Below are 15350 nucleotides of genomic sequence, written 5' to 3' on the forward strand. Positions count from 1 at the left end.
ACTCTGCAATGCCTGCCAAGGGGAGGGGTCTCCCAACCGTCAGCTAGCCCTCTGTTGCTACTGGAGGGGTTCTCCCCCACCAGGAAGCCCCCTTGCTGGCCTCTCTCCCGCAGAGCCTCTGGGAGCATGTCTGATACTCATGAGGTGCCCTGTATGAGCTGTGGGCTCATTCTGAACATCGCCTGGGAGCTGGCAGGAGGGCTGGGCACCACGCTGGCCCAAAGTGTTGGGTCTGGGTTGGGGGTGGGTTTCTTTAATGCTGGAGGACACTCAGTGCCCCGTAAGCACTGCTTCACCCAAGACCTCTCCCAGGGCACAGTGTCAATGTGTTTATTGAGCACCAGCTGTACCTCTCCCGATCTGCTCTATGCTGCTGATAATGGGGTCTACCTCCCCTCCAGATCCTGCCTTCCAGGGGGGCATGCACACTGCATGAAAAGGTGCTTCATCAATGCGCAGCCATGGCCGGCTCGCCACACCAGTGTCCCTGAGTCTCAGAGAAGCCCAGTGGCCTCCTCTTCACATGCCAGCCTCCTTACCTGCCCAGGGTGCTGGCACCAAGCAGACGCTGCCACCGCCCAACCCCTCTGGCCTGCTCCTTTGTCCCCAAATGGAGACCACACTGCAATGCGCCAGTGTTGTGCAGAAAACCAGAGCCCAGACAGATGCTCAAGAGGCAAATGAGTCCCAACCAGTCCCTCCTGCCCTCCCCCCACTCCCCTGCAGCCTAAGTCTGAGGAACAAGGCAGGACAACGCGTTTCCCAAAGTATTGCTCTGGGGAGCCCAGGGGCAGCATTCACAGTGATGGGGGACCCTGCACCTTGGCAGTCAGCCCCCGGGAAGCAAGGCCCACCTGCAGCCACTGAGTTACGCCTCAGAGAGGAGGACCAGTCCTCTTGCAGAGCGGTGCATGGAGACTAAGTCTTTCCTGGGTCTTAACAGGACTCAAGGTGGACGCTTGCCCCTGCTGTGCTGTACCGGCACCGTGGGCCTTGTCTGTCTGTCTGTCCCTCTTTTCCCTTTTGTGCTTTGTGAGCATTTGCACCAGCTGGGGGCACGTGAATTCCTCTACGCTCACTGTTGTGGCTGGGGGTGGGGAATTCTTTGTCTGCAGGAGTTGGGGTGGTGGGCTCCCATCACATGCCACAGCTCTGGATGTGCGTGAGCTCCCCCTGAGCCCTCCAGGTTTGGCCAGCCAGCAGTTCCCCATCTCTGACCTCAGTTTCCCAAACTGCACCATGGTGGACTGAGATGGGCGTTCCCCAAGGCGTGTGTGGCTGGTGTGACTCCTGAATCTGAGTCCTCACAGTGCACTCAGGGGATGGCATGGCACACAAAGTGCCCTCTGATCTGAGACTGGGGAACTCCCCTGCAGTCCCTAGGGAAAGGAGGGCCTGTGAGTCTCTGGTGCCAGGAATGAGCAGTGGAGGAACCACCAGCGTAGATATGAGTGGCCGCCCGGGCAATCGGGGTCTCAGCGGGGCAGCCTAGGCCACAGGGCAGAGGCTTAAGGTCCCATGGGGGAGGGGGCTTGATTAGGAAGGGCGGCCTCTCACTGGCCCTTGCTGGTCCCAGATGGGCCTCTGTTAGGCCCTGGGCTTTGTTGTTTCAGGGGCAGGGAGGAGTGCAGATCAGGTTTCAGAACATGCTGCCTAGACTTGGTGGTTCTGACAGGAAAGTGTCAGGGTCTCCAGCCAGCAAGCAGAGACTCACGGTCTCCGTTAAAACGGGGTACATAGGGGCCCCCTCGCCTATGGTTATGTTTCTTTGTTGTTGTTGTTGTTGTTTGGGTATTTTTTTCCAGTCCTGGAGTTTGAACTCAGGGCCTGGCACAAAAGCTCTCTCTTTGAGCTTTCTTTGCTCAAGGCTGGCACTCTACCACTTTAGCCACAGTTCTGCTTCCAGCTTTTTGGAGTTTAATTGGAGTTAAGAATCTATGAGGGCTGGGAAGGTGGCTCAGTGGTAGAGTGCTTGCTTCACATGCATAGGTTCGATTCCTCAACACTACATAAACAGAAAAAGCCGGAAGTGATGCTGTGGCTCAAGTGGTAGAGCGCTAGCCTTGAGCTGAAGAGCTCAGGCACAGCAGTCAGGCCCAGAGTTCAGGCTCTATGACCTACCAAAAAAATAAAAATAATCTCATGAACTCTCCTGGACAGGCTGGCTTCAAACAACCATCCTCAAGTCTCAGCCTTCTGAGTAGCTAGGATGACAGGCGCGAGCCACCTTTGAAAACCTCTGCACTGGGGACAGAGGCTCAGGCCTGGAAAGCAAGGCCTGCTCCAGGCTGCCTCTTTCCCAGCCCTCAGCCCTGCCCCGGCTCTACCTCCCCTCCCCAGCCTTTGCTCACACATGATGGTGTCAGGAACTAACCACCGCAGCAGTGGGGCCCAGGGGTGAATCACCAAGCAAGTGCTGAGCAGGTGCCTGGGTAGAAGTGCCCAGCTCCAGGCTTGGACTTCAACAGGGGTGCAGCAGAGTGCTTTGGGAAGGGGTGCTGGGGGAGCCTGGCACTCTAAGAAGGGGGCACAACCTGGGCAAGAGTGTGGAGCCAGACGGTGATCTCTCCCTGCCCAGTACTCCCCGCTGCTAAAGAAACTGTACTGCCAAATCGCCAAGACGTGCCCCATCCAGATCAAGGTGTCCACGCCACCGCCCCCGGGCACCGCCATCAGGGCCATGCCCGTCTACAAGAAGGCAGAGCACGTGACCGACATCGTGAAGCGCTGCCCCAACCATGAACTTGGCCGGGACTTCAACGAAGGTGAGGCCCCACCAGTCCCCAGCCGTCCTCAGCACCAGGGTGGGCGGCCGGAGCCCAGCCAGGAGGGGAGGGCTGGCCATGCGGGGTGGGTGAGTGGGGACCTTAGCCATTCCCTTAGGGGAAGGGAGGGTCAGCAAGTGCCCCTCAGAGCCCCCCAGATCGGCTGGCGGTGATGCTGCGGCAGAGCAGGTGGCTGGGACAGGTCTCTCGGGGCCTGGGAAGTCAGGGTGGGCTCCCTTCCCATGTGCTGGAATCTCAGCCCAGAGATCAGCAGGAGGAGTGGGGGACTTGTTCAGGCTCAAGGGCACGGACAGGAAGCAGGGCAGCAGCAGGTCTGAGCCCCAGCTGGGAGGCCGACCCATGGGGCCATCTGGGGGTCCTGGCTGCCTGGCCGGGCGCTCTCTGAAGCAGGGTCCCCTCCTGGCAGGACAGTCTGCCCCAGCCAGCCACCTCATCCGCGTGGAAGGCAACAACCTGTCGCAGTACGTAGACGACCCTGTCACTGGCAGACAGAGCGTGGTGGTGCCCTATGAACCCCCACAGGTAGGCTGGGGCCAGGCTGGGGGCGGGGCCTCCGGAGCCCACTGCAGGGGGAAGGGGGCGGGGCCTCCGGAGCCCACTGCTCGGGGAGTGGGGGGTGGGGCGAGGCCTGGGTCTCACCTGGGTCCGCTCTGACCTGTGTACAGGACCAGCGCAGGGGGCTCTTCCTCACCCCCTGCTGGCACTACTGTGTGCACAGCTTGGGGCCTGGGTTCCAACTCCACCTCTCTCTGGCCTCAGTGTCTCCAGCCCTAGAGTAATGGCAGGCAAACAACCTTCAGTCTTTAGCCCTGCCTTCCGGGAAGCTTTCCCTACTAGCTCCTCTCAGGGCTGGAACCCACCTGGAGCTCCTAGGCTCTGGAGGAGAGAGGAGCAGGCTTCAGGCGTCTTAGACTCTGGCTGGCCAGTGAGCGCTAGGGGTGGGGTACAGTAAATTCTGTGCTGTGAGGGCTGCAGTTATAGAAGGGAATCCTGGCTTTGGCAGTAACCTAGAAGGCGACTCCTAGACTAGCACAGGATGGCAGGATGAGGCAGAGAAAGGGAAGAGAAGGGAACCGAGCTTTGATTGAAGAACCTCTTAGCACCCCAGAGCCAGCTTGGTGTTCTGTATGCTATGCCAGATGGTTGGCCAGATGAGTGGGCAGGCGGATGGGCAGAGGACAGGGTGACGGGTGGTGGTCCCCGTCTCTGGCCTGACCCCCTCCCGCATGCTCTGCCCTTGCTTGCCAGGCCGTGGGTGGCTGGGTGGGGAGCTATGGCAGGCACCTGCGTGGGCGTGGTTCTGGAGGGGGAGCAGCTGGGGACAAGGGACGCAGGCTGGGGACAGGGGACACAGGCTGGAGACAGGGGGAGCAGCTGGGGACAGGGGGAACAGGCTGGAGGGGAGCAGGTTGGGGACAGGGGGAGCAGCTGGAGACAGGGGCGCAGACTGAGGACAGGGGCTGCAGGCTGGAGGGGAGCAGGCTGGAGACAGACAGGGGGAGCAGGCTGGAGACAGTAGGAGCAGGCTGGATGTGGGGACCTGGGCTAGAGATAGGGGCATTAGAGTCACCAGATGACAGACTGGGGTGAGGGTCTGACCTTGGACAGGGCAGCGGGAAGCTCTGGGGTTGAAAGGCTATGTTGGAGGGAGCCTGGGGGTTGAGGCACTCCAGGGAAGTTGGAAGGATGGGGAGTCAGGACGAGGCCCCCAGAGAGTGCGTGACAGCAAGGTGCCATGCTGTGTCTGGTGTGAGGCCAGCTTCCCAGGCCCGGCCCAGCAGCGGGACAGGGCTGGAAGGGTGTGACCGGCCTTTCCATGCCGGCCTCCTCTGCCCAGCCTGCCCAGGAAGCAGGCTCTCTCGCCCCCTGGTGGCTACCAGATCCCAGCAGTTCTGTGACAGGTGGCTGCCTTCTCAGGTCTTGTCTTTCGTCCCCTGACCCAGGGAGACTGTGAAAACTGCCCGTTTTGTGATCTCAGCGTGTGCAGTGGTCAAGAGACCCAAGTTCATGCCTCAACTCTGCTCCAAACTTACCCAGAAATTGGGGAGGGGGTGTCCTGGGGCAGGGGTTCACACATGTACCACCACCACCCTTTATACACAGCTACTCGCACACAAGCCCATCCCCTGTCTCCAGCTAGCATCCCCAGCGGCAGGAGATTCTTGAGGCGGGCAGACTGCAGGCTCTGCCTCCCTGAAAACAGAGACCAGATCTAAAGCCTCATAAAGCCCAGTGGGAGCTTGGTATTCAGTGTACTGCATGATGGGAAGGGGAAGGACAGACAGATGCTTGGACAGATGGACAGACAGACGGATGGATGGACAGGCATGTGACTGTATGGATAGATAAATGGATGAGTGGGTAGATAAAGGGACAGATGGACAGATAGAAGGATAGACAAAGGAAGAAAGGACAAATGAATGGACACACTGACGGATGGATGGGCAGTTGGAAAGATGGATGGAGGAATTAGTGAGCGGACAGTTAGATGGCGGATGCATGGATGAGTGGGTAGCTGGATGGGTGGGTAGATGGGTGAGTGGATGACAGATCTGCACTGGCTGGGGAGTCTCGAGCCCTCCTACTCTAGTGCGTGGTCCCTGCCTGCTGACACCAAGCCTCCTCCCTACCTTCTCTACCGTAGGTGGGAACAGAATTCACCACCATCCTGTACAACTTCATGTGTAACAGCAGCTGTGTGGGGGGCATGAACCGGAGGCCCATCCTCATCATCATCACCCTGGAGACCCGGGAGTGAGTCTGCTGGAGACAGGGAGGTGGACGCAGGCTGGGGACTTGGGCAGCACTGGGGCGGGGGGGGGGAGAGAGGACGTGCTGTGGACACAAGGAAGCCAAGGCCAACGGCTGGTGCGGGATGCCGGGAGCCGGCGGGGGGGAGCAGCTGCTAGAAGGAAGGCCCTAGCCTGACCCGCAGTGCTGCTTGGGCCTTGGGGGCGGAGAGACAGGTTGGGAGTCTCAGGTTAATGTTTCAGAGCACCCTTGAAGCTTTGGCCTTGATTTGCCCTCCTCCCAGCTAGAAAGCTCACTGCCCTTGGGGTCTGAAGTAGGTGTGCAGGATTAGGTGGGTCCCCCAAACTCACCGTTCTCCTGTGTCCCGCCCCCCCCCACAGTGGACAGGTGCTAGGCCGCCGGTCCTTCGAAGGCCGGATCTGTGCCTGCCCTGGCCGGGACCGCAAGGCCGACGAGGACCACTACCGGGAGCAGCAGGCTCTGAACGAGAGCGCCTCCAAGAGCGGGGCTGCCGGCAAGCGCAGTGCGTGGGGCTCCAGGCAGGGCTGTGGGCGGGCGGCATGGCTGGGCGGAGCTGGGCATGCTCGGGCTGGGGCCGTACACTGGCAGGCCATCATGAACACCCACGTCCAGAGCCCAGAGACCTCCCTGGGCGAGCACTGACCCTGGGCCTCCGGAACGGGGGACTTCAGAGGGCCAGGGACCATGCGGGCCCCTGTGTCCAGCTCCATCTGGCATGGGCAGTACCCAGGTTTACCCTGTGCTGGCGCTGTACCCAGGGGTGGGTCAGCTCACGTCGGGGGTGGGGGTGTCTGTTACCTGGGTCCCAGGCTTTGCCTTCTGCGTTGGGCCTGGCTCACTGCTCTTTCCTGCCTCCCCGCTCCTCCCCCCTCCAGCCTTTAAGCAGAGCCCACCCACCGTGCCTTCGCTGGGCGCCAATGTGAAGAAGCGACGGGCCGGGGATGAGGACATGTACTGCATGCACGTGAGTGGGGGCCGCGCCCGGGAGAGCGGGCCTTCCTGGGCTGTGTCTGGGGAGCCCCAGAGGGGGCCTGGGAGAGCCGACACCCCGGCCCTGAGGGAGGTGGAGCTGAAAAGTCAGACTCAACCCGGGGAGACCACAGCGAGGACCGGAGGGATGACCAGGACAGCAGTGGGACTCAAAGCCCCAAGAGCGCCTGGACAACAGATGCCTCCTGTAATTCCTTGGTCAAGCTGCCCTGCCCACTAGTGTGGAAACTGAGGTGGGAACCTGGTGTTCCCAAAGCCTGGCACTTGGCGTGGTACAGCTGTGTTCACGGCTGTCTGTGACCACTTGGCTGGTGAACTAAGTCACCCTGGCCTCTGACAGGACTTGTCCCCAGTGATGGGGAATGTTTTCTCCTGAGCAGTCAAGAGCAGTCAAGGGTGGGAAGAAGAGGACCAGGGCCTGGGGCTGGGAGGAGTGGACACAGTTCCTCCGGACAGGGCTTCGCCACGGTCCAGGGCTCAGGGCAGACATGCTCCTGGAAAGAGAAAGGGCCAGAGGAGCCAGTCTTTAGGGTGCTGGGAGCCTCCAGAAGAGCAATGCTTCATCCTGCACCAGGCTTCCCCTGAAGCTGCAGCTGGCCCCTCCCACCAGCCCCCCCACCAGGGCTGCAGCTGGCCCCTCCCACCAGCCCCCCCCATCAGGGCTGCAGCTGGCCCCTCCCACCAGCCCCCCACACCAGGGCTGCAGCTGGCCCCTCCCACCAGGCCACCACCAGGGCTGCAGCTGGCTCCTCCCACCAGCCCCCCACCAGGGCTGCAGCTGGCTCATCCCACCAGCCCCCCCACCAGGGCTGCACCAGCCGCCCCCCACCAGGGCTGCAGCCGGCCCCTCCCACCAGGGTCGGGCTGGAGAAGTCCTGTCTGCACTTGGGCACAGGGTCCGCCTCTCTGCGCTCAGGTGCGAGGCCGGGAGAACTTTGAGATCCTGATGAAGGTCAAGGAGAGTCTGGAGCTGATGGAGCTCGTGCCGCAGCCCCTGGTAGACTCCTATCGGCAGCAGCAGCAGCAGCAGCAGCTCCTGCAGAGGCCGTGAGTGAGCCGCATTCACCCTGGCCCTGGGCCCAGCCGCACCACCTGGGTAGGGAAAGTGGGACTCTCAGGAGCCCTGATGGTAGGGGCCACCGGACAGGCAGTGGGGCCAGGCCTCTACTGCACTGTCTCCTCCAGGGAGCCTGCTGGAATTGTGGGCTGCCCTGGAGTCCTGGGTCACAGCCTTCCCTAACCACGTCCCCCTCCGAAGCTCAAGAGAGAGGAGAGGCAGGGAGGGCAGTGGGACAGTGGGAGACGGATACCGGTGGCGGCGGCACACATCCGCTCCCAACGGGCTGAGCACTGTGCTGGAGATGCAGATGGGTGGGGGCAGCTGGAGGAGCTGCATGAAGATGTTCTGAGGGTTCACTAGGGTCAGGGTCTCCATCACCCCCCAGGGACATCTTGTAGGTGCCAGATCGGGGGGGGCAGAGCTGCCCTTGCCTCCCATGAACGTGCGCTGTTGCTTCCCAAGCAGGAGCCACCTGCAGCCTCCGTCCTACGGGCCAGTCCTGTCCCCCATGAACAAGGTCCACGGCGGGGTCAGCAAGCTGCCCTCCGTCAACCAGCTGGTGGGCCAGCCTCCCCCACACAGCGCCACAGCTGGGGCCAACCTGGGGCCCATGGGTGAGTCCCCGGGCAGCGGGTTGGGAGACCCAGGGGCAGGGCCGGCTGGAGACTCGGGAGCGTCTTGCTGGCTGTCTTCCCCCAGCGGCTCTGGCCTGCTGGCACACAGGTGGTTTGCTGTGCTCGCTCCTGACGGGGGAAGGGAGGGCTGTGTCTGGTGGGAGGCAGAGGTGATAGGACCTAGGCACAACCATGAGTCTGGCAGCTGAGCCCAGAGCCTCAACTTCCCCATCAGCAAAACAGCAGAAGCAGGGTGCCGGTGGCTCACGCCTGGCATCCTAGCTACTAAGGAGGTTGAGATCTGAGGATCACGGCTCAAAGCCAGCCTGGGCAGGAAAGCCCATGGAAGTGGTGCTGTGGCTCAAGTGGTAGAGCGCTCACCTTGAGCTGAAGAGCTGAGGGACAGCGCCCAGGCCCAGAGTTCAAGCCCCACGACTGACAAAAAAGCAAAAAACAAAGAACAAAACATAAGCACTACGTTCCCTTGCTCCATGGATTTAATGCAAGGCCTCATCAGGGCCTGGACCTTACAGGAAGTCAGAGCAGGTGCCCTGATGTGGGCACCGTGGTGCGCTCCTGGTGCTGTGACACTTGGCGTAAAGCCTTTGGGACCCAGTGACAAGTGCTTAGTCCATCACTTCACTGACAAACAGAGCATCTTGCACACAGCTGCCCTCTGCCCTCTGTCCCCACCTCACGGGGACAGGAGACTGGGCCCAGTGAGTTCCATCCTGCTCAGGTTCTCCTGGAGATGCTGTCATTGCCTTGGGAGCAGTCTGGGTGTCCACAGCCCAGGGTCCACAGCCCGGGCAGGGCTAGTTCCCAGGAGCCACGCCCAGGTCCCTCTGACAGCCTGCCCTGCCTTCTCCCAGGCCCTGGCATGCTCAACAGCCACAACCACAGCATGCCAGCCAACGGGGAGATGAACGGTGGTCACAGCTCCCAGTCCATGGTCTCAGGGTCCCACTGCACCCCACCACCCCCCTACCATGCTGACCCCAGCCTTGTCAGGTGAGTGGGCTTCCACTGGCTCCGGGCTCCTGCGGTTTCCCTGTCCACTAACCACGCATGGCTCCTGCTGCAGGGAGGGAGCGGTCATACTCACACACGGTCCCGTCCTGGCCTGGCCTGGCCCATCCCGTCCCATCCTGTCCCGTCCCGTCCTGTGGGCAGTGGGCAGTCGGGAGCTGCCCTTCAGGAGGTCCTCCTCACTCCAGCTGTCCACTCCCTCCCCCGCTCCCCGCATGAAGAGTGAAGCACAGCCTGGGTGCTTGGAGTTAACGCTGCTTTATTTCTCCAATTCTGTCTGCAGCTTCTTAACAGGACTGGGCTGTCCAAACTGCATCGAGTATTTCACGTCCCAAGGGTTACAGAACATTTATCACCTGCAGAACCTAACCATAGAGGTAAACGGCTGCCCACCTGCACAGCTGTAGGCAGAGATGCTCTTTCTCTTGGCTGGGAAATTTGCAAACTTTTCCCACAGTCAAGCAGAAGAGATGCACTCTCCACAGACTGTACCCCAAAGTCAGTGAACCCCAAAGTCTGGACCCATAGGCAAGGTTGGCTGACACTGAAGGAAGCCCAGTGGACATGATCCCTGCTTCTGGGAGCTGTGCTCCAGGGGGTGTTCTTGTTTGAATCTCCCATGACCCGGACAATCTCCCTTTGATGTCTAGGGATGGGCCATTTCCAAGACATAAAAAGTTGAACAATGCAAGAGCCAGAGGAAGCTGGTGGTAGTTCAGAGCTGTGTATCCATGGAGAAACTGAGGCCCAGAGAAGGCAATTAGCTGGTCCAAAGTCACACATCTCCTCTGACACCTGTGGCTACCAAACATTCGGGGTTGACCAGATAGCCAGGGCTTGTCTTTGGGCTCAATGGGACTGGCAGGTAGACCCAGGAGATATGTCCTGAAGGTGGCATGAGAAGTCCATGGGCACAACAGCTGGCCTCGTGTCCTGGGCCTCCGTTTTGTGCCTTGTACAGCCTCTGTTCTCCAGCCAGTTGGATCAGCCTGGGCCGGAGGCCTACCCGAGTCCATCCCCAGCCCTGGGCCCAGGCCAGAGCTATAGGTGGCCAGGTGTGACTTGTCAATCAACTGGAGTTAGTGCCTAACAACCTTTCTGTGTGTTGCTAACTGCCCCCACCTGCCCCGGGTCCCAGGCCTCAGTGGTCCCTGCTTGGCAACCCCGAGGCCACGCACTAACCCTGTCCTTACTACTGTGATTCATGTGCTTGTGGCTAAGCCGGGAGCTCAGGGATGGCCTGGGATGAGCTAACAGGAGGACCAGCCCCAAGGCCAGAAGGCAGGTGGTCCTTCCTGCCTCCATCTCTGCTCTGACTTGGTCGCAGCACCAGGAGCAGCCCTGTGCATTCTCCCTTCTAAGACCCCCACACGCACACTGCCTCTCAGCACACAAGAAGTAGTGGGTGGTGGATGGACAACCGATGCAGGTGGGGCATCCCTGGCTGGGGGAGGGGAGCCTAGCTCTGGCTGGGGGAGGGGAGCCTGGCCCAGGGCTGCACCTGCTTCTTCCCTCTAAGCCCATGGCTGTTCTCGCAGGACCTCGGGGCCCTGAAGATCCCCGACCAGTACCGCATGACCATCTGGAGAGGCCTGCAGGACTTGAAACAGGGCCATGACTGTGGCCAGCAGCTGCTGCGCTCCAGCAGCAACGCGGCCACCATCTCCATCGGGGGCTCGGGTGAGCTGCAGCGCCAGCGCGTCATGGAAGCCGTGCACTTCCGTGTGCGCCACACCATCACCATCCCCAACCGTGGGGGCCCGGGTGGCGTGGCCGGCCCCGAGGAGTGGGCAGACTTCGGCTTTGACCTGCCTGACTGCAAGTCCCGGAAGCAATCCATCAAAGAGGAGTTCACCGAGAGCGAGAGCCACTGAGGGCCCCACCTCCTGGGAGCCTGTCCAGCCTCCCTGTCCTCCTCCACCGGCGCTCCTGAGCCTGGACCTGTGGGCTGTGTCCACAGAAAAAGCCAGGACCTACCGCCAGGCGCCATTCCCAAGGGGACATTGCAAGACTTCGCTGGCCCCCAGAGAGGCCCAGTTGAACTGGACCTGAATGGCTCGGAGGGGACTTCTGGAGCTTTCCTACCTGGTGGAGGGCAAGGCCCAGGTGTGCTGGTCGCCAAGGCAGGGGCTGTCTCTGTGGGCGGGACGCCAGCCTCTGTTGCCTCCATGCCACTGGGGAGTGAACAAGATACTTCTATCGGATGCTGATGGACTGCCAAAAAGTATTCTCTGAAGTCTTCTGCTTCCGCATGGCCGGGAATAGCAGGGGGAGCTACCCCAAACACATGTACTTGTGAGTTCATTCCAAACCATGTCTTCACTCACGGTGGGGCTGGGCCTCCTCCGCGGGACGCAAGGACGGCTCTGTCCCTAACACGTGCCCATTGCTGCCGCTTGGAATAGTCAGTGTATCTGACCTGGAGAAGATGGCGGTGGTGGGCCAGGCCTCTCCCTGGAAGTGAGGGAGCTTCTGGTACCAGACCGCCTGCCCTTGTCCTAAGAGCACGCTCACGCTGGCCCCAAAGCACAGCCTTCTCTCTCCAAGCACAGTGGGGGTGGCGTGCTGCTCAGACTGCTGGAAATTGTCCATGTTTGATAAAACGATGCTTTCTACATGGTGGGTCAGTTTTTTTTTTAAACTTTCCCACATTTCCTTCAAAAACCAACTTAGCACATTCCTGGATTATTCATGTTGTAACCATAAACAAAGCTAAAAACAAAATCAAAAACAAACCCTGAGGCAGGCAGACAAGGCAGTCACTTGTACCCAAGGATGGTTGGATGGTAAAGAAACCCAGAAAGAGTGTGGCTGGGGAAGGGGCCTGCGCTTCTCCTTGAAGCCCTTTCTGGTGGGGGGGTGGGGTGGGGATGATGTAGGCAGGGGTCAGAAAGCCAATGCCAGGGCTCAGAGGCCAGGGCTATGCTGTCCTATCCCAGGACAGCACTGGGACAAGAGGATGGGTGCGGGGGGAGGGTTCAGGCCTTTATGAATCACCCCAATGAGTGGGTTGGAGACCTACTGCACACACCCTGTGATGGGTGCCTTTGCACCTCCACCTTTAGGGCAGGGAGCCTGCGAGAAGCTGGGCCTCCATCCACAGTAGGACAGCAGGGCCTCAGGTGTGGGCCTCTGCCCTTTGCCAGAGCACATGTGGTGGCATTCTCTCCTTCCGCTCACCCTCCTCTCACCAGAGACCCCTGACAGAGGAGGTGGAGCCCTCAGGCAGAGGGTGGTACTGACACAGCCCACCAAGACGGCTTCACTCTGGGGCTTCCTCCTGGGAGCTGGCTAGCACGCTGTCCCCATCTGCACAGGCTGTGCTGCCCCACAGTCCAGAGACTGAGGACACTAGCTCAAGGGGCCAGGAGGCTCCACGTTGGAGGCTAGGGCTGACTACCTGGTAGACTTTCCAGCTACAGGGCAGCGTTCACAGCTTGGCCTCCAGGGATCTCTGGGGAAATGCACACCTGTGCCCCAGTGGGACAGCAGCCTTGGTGCTTCCCGGGCTTGGATGTGGCAGCCCCAACTCACGTCACACATCTGTCCTGACAGATGGGGAAACCAAGGCCAGATGGGTTGGGATCCAGGCCTTAAGTGTTCACTTGCTCTTGAAGATACAGCTGCAGCCTAGTTCTCCAGGGATACCTCAAAGGCCAGGCAGGTCCCTCCCCTGGCCTTTAGGGCCAGGCTGAGACACATGTGGAGTCACACACGTTGTGCTCTTAGACCCATTCCCTGTCAGATCGCATCACAGAGGGGCTGTCATGGGGCTTCCAGAGAGTGCTCCTGGGAGAGCTGGGATCTGCAGCTGTCACCAGAACCCCAGTCAGACCTCCAAGGAAGGAAGAGCATATTTGGGGGAGAGGGGCAGTAAGGGGCAGCCAGACCCCCTGTCTCTTCAGATCCGGGATGAGCCCCCAGTGCTGGTGCCATGGCTGGAGGGCACCACAGGAGAGAAGGAGCCACTGCTGTGGAGAGGATGCACAGATAGAACAAGCATGCTGACTGGTTTAAGCCCTTCATTTACAAAACTCAAAACCCAAGAGAAAACAAACCTTTCAGGCACCAGGTGTCCAGCAGCACCAGGGCAGTAGCCGGAAGCGGTCAGTGGTGGAGAAGAAGCCACCTGCTGACAGAAGATGGGGCCAGAGGACCCTGTGTGCCCATGTGTGGCTCCACCTTGGCCTGTGGGGCTCCCAAAAGCTACTGCATACCCTGTGTCCAACCGGCGGCCCCCATGCTACTTTCTACAAGTGGTGGCTGTGTCTAGATGCTTCCTCCAGTCCTGGGCCATTGAGGGGGCCACCACACTCAGCACCACCAGCACAATTGTGCGGGAATCTGGAACGGAGCAAAATGCATCCTTTAGAACACATGAGCCTTTCAGCCTGGAAAAGCACTTGAATGCTTTAACAAAAAAACAACACACAAGTCCATGTTTCCAATACAATATCATGCTTTGTTGAGCAGTATTAATGGATTTATTCCAACTATATTATTAATTCTTTTTGGTAATGTAATCCTAGAAAAAATGTGTTATTTTTTTAGCTGTGTTTTGGTGGGAAATGTTGTTTTTGTAATATAATAAAGCACCCTTTCCGATGACTGGATCTCATGACTGAGCCGACCCTAGGATTGTCCCTTGCTCAGATGCAAGGACAAGGGACAAACAGAGCTTGGGTACAGTTAGAAAGGCAGAAGCAATGGGCACCAGTGGCTCTTGTCTATAATCCTAGCTACTCAGGAGGCTGAGATCTGAGGATCACAGTTTGAAGCCAGCTTCGGCCGGAAAGTCTATAAGACTCTTATCCAAAAAGCCAGATGTAGAACTATGGCAAAAATGGTAGAATGCTAGACTTGAGCACATCTGATCCTAGCTATTCAGGAAGCTGAGATATGAAGATCATAATTCAAAGCCAGTCCAGATGGAAAAGACCATGAGCTACTTGTTCCCAGGTAATCACCAAAAAAGCTGGAAGTAGAACTATGGCTCAAGTGGTAGAGTGCTAGCTTGGAGCAAAAGAGCTCGGGGACAGAACCTAGGCCCTGAGTTCAAGTGCCAAGACGGGCAGGAAAAGAAAATCCATGGTACATAGTGTTATGCCAAGGTCGAAGGACCCCCACCAAGAAGACCACCGAGAATCAGACTCTACAGCTGTTTTATTTAAACAGGCTGCAGCTTGGGCCTCGTCCTACACTCCAACACAGCGGAGCCCAGGAGGAGAGCCCTGAGCTAAGGATTTGCAGGTCTTATAAAGGCACACAACCAGGTGGTTTAGCACCAAGTGTTGCTCTGCTCTGAAACAAGCAACAGATGGTCACTGCCTCAAGTACTCTAACCTTTCATTTCCCACCTTGACTTATGGTCCTGAGACTCAATCTTGTGGCTCTGGTCCAAAACTAAACTCCAACAGCTTAGTCCCTTTCTGACCTTAGCCATACTATTAAACAACAATACCAGTAACAATCAATTCATTTTTCTTTTCTTGAGGCATATGTGGAATGGTTGGGTAGGATGCTTGGAGGCTTCCCATGTTTCCCCATGGTTGTCCAGGGCAAAGGGGTCAGCCAGTCTGGCGTGGGAGCAGTGGATCCAAGCAGCAATGCCGTCCACCTTAAGGGCAGTAAGTGTAGCCAGTAGCACCATGTAAGGTCCCTTCTACTGTGGTTCCAGAGATCAAGTTGTGCCTTTGAACAAACACCCAGTCCCCTGATTTAAACAAATGGGGGGTAGAAATAAAAGCTGAATCATATAATGCTCTAAACTGGGGCCACATACTCTTATGTACCAGCTGTAAATAGTCAAGCTTACACAGAAATTCAGTATCATCCAAATCAGCAAACAATTCAGTCTGAAGGCTAGGGATAATGGGTGGTGGATGTCCTTACATTATTTCAAAAGGAGTAAAGCCAAGCTGATAGGGTGAATTTCTTACTCTAAACAGGGCAAAAGGAAGAAGCGATACCCAGTGTGCGCCAGTCTCCAAAGTTAAGGTCTCTTTTAGAGTCCGATTCATTCTTTCTACCTGCCCTGAACTCTGGGGTCTATAAGCACAGTGCAATTTCCAATCCGTTCCCAGTGCCACGGCTATTCCC

The 15350-nt window shown here is 58.6% G+C and overlaps 1 protein-coding gene across 4 annotated transcripts in view; it reads left to right on the plus strand.

Moving 5' to 3' along the window:
- Positions 1–11258, plus strand: part of Tp73 (tumor protein p73) — a 42159-nt gene extending 30901 nt beyond the window's left edge. For 3 of the 4 annotated variants that reach the window (XM_013033010.1, XM_013033015.1, XM_013033021.1), the window contains 10 exons: positions 2579–2765; positions 3193–3308; positions 5431–5540; positions 5918–6060; positions 6434–6522; positions 7465–7595; positions 8074–8222; positions 9095–9233; positions 9535–9628; positions 10790–11258. In XM_013033010.1, coding sequence (XP_012888464.1) covers positions 2579–2765; positions 3193–3308; positions 5431–5540; positions 5918–6060; positions 6434–6522; positions 7465–7595; positions 8074–8222; positions 9095–9233; positions 9535–9628; positions 10790–11125 — 1494 coding nt within the window. In that variant the 3' untranslated portion in view covers positions 11126–11258. The remainder of the gene's footprint in view (positions 1–2578; positions 2766–3192; positions 3309–5430; positions 5541–5917; positions 6061–6433; positions 6523–7464; positions 7596–8073; positions 8223–9094; positions 9234–9534; positions 9629–10789) is intronic. The other variant, XM_013033027.1, reaches the window with a different exon arrangement.
- The last annotated feature ends 4092 nt before the right edge of the window (positions 11259–15350 follow it).

The sequence above is a fragment of the Dipodomys ordii genome, unplaced genomic scaffold, assembly GCF_000151885.1.
Source record: "Dipodomys ordii isolate 6190 unplaced genomic scaffold, Dord_2.0 Scaffold6, whole genome shotgun sequence".
Classification (NCBI taxonomy): Eukaryota; Metazoa; Chordata; class Mammalia; order Rodentia; family Heteromyidae; genus Dipodomys; species Dipodomys ordii.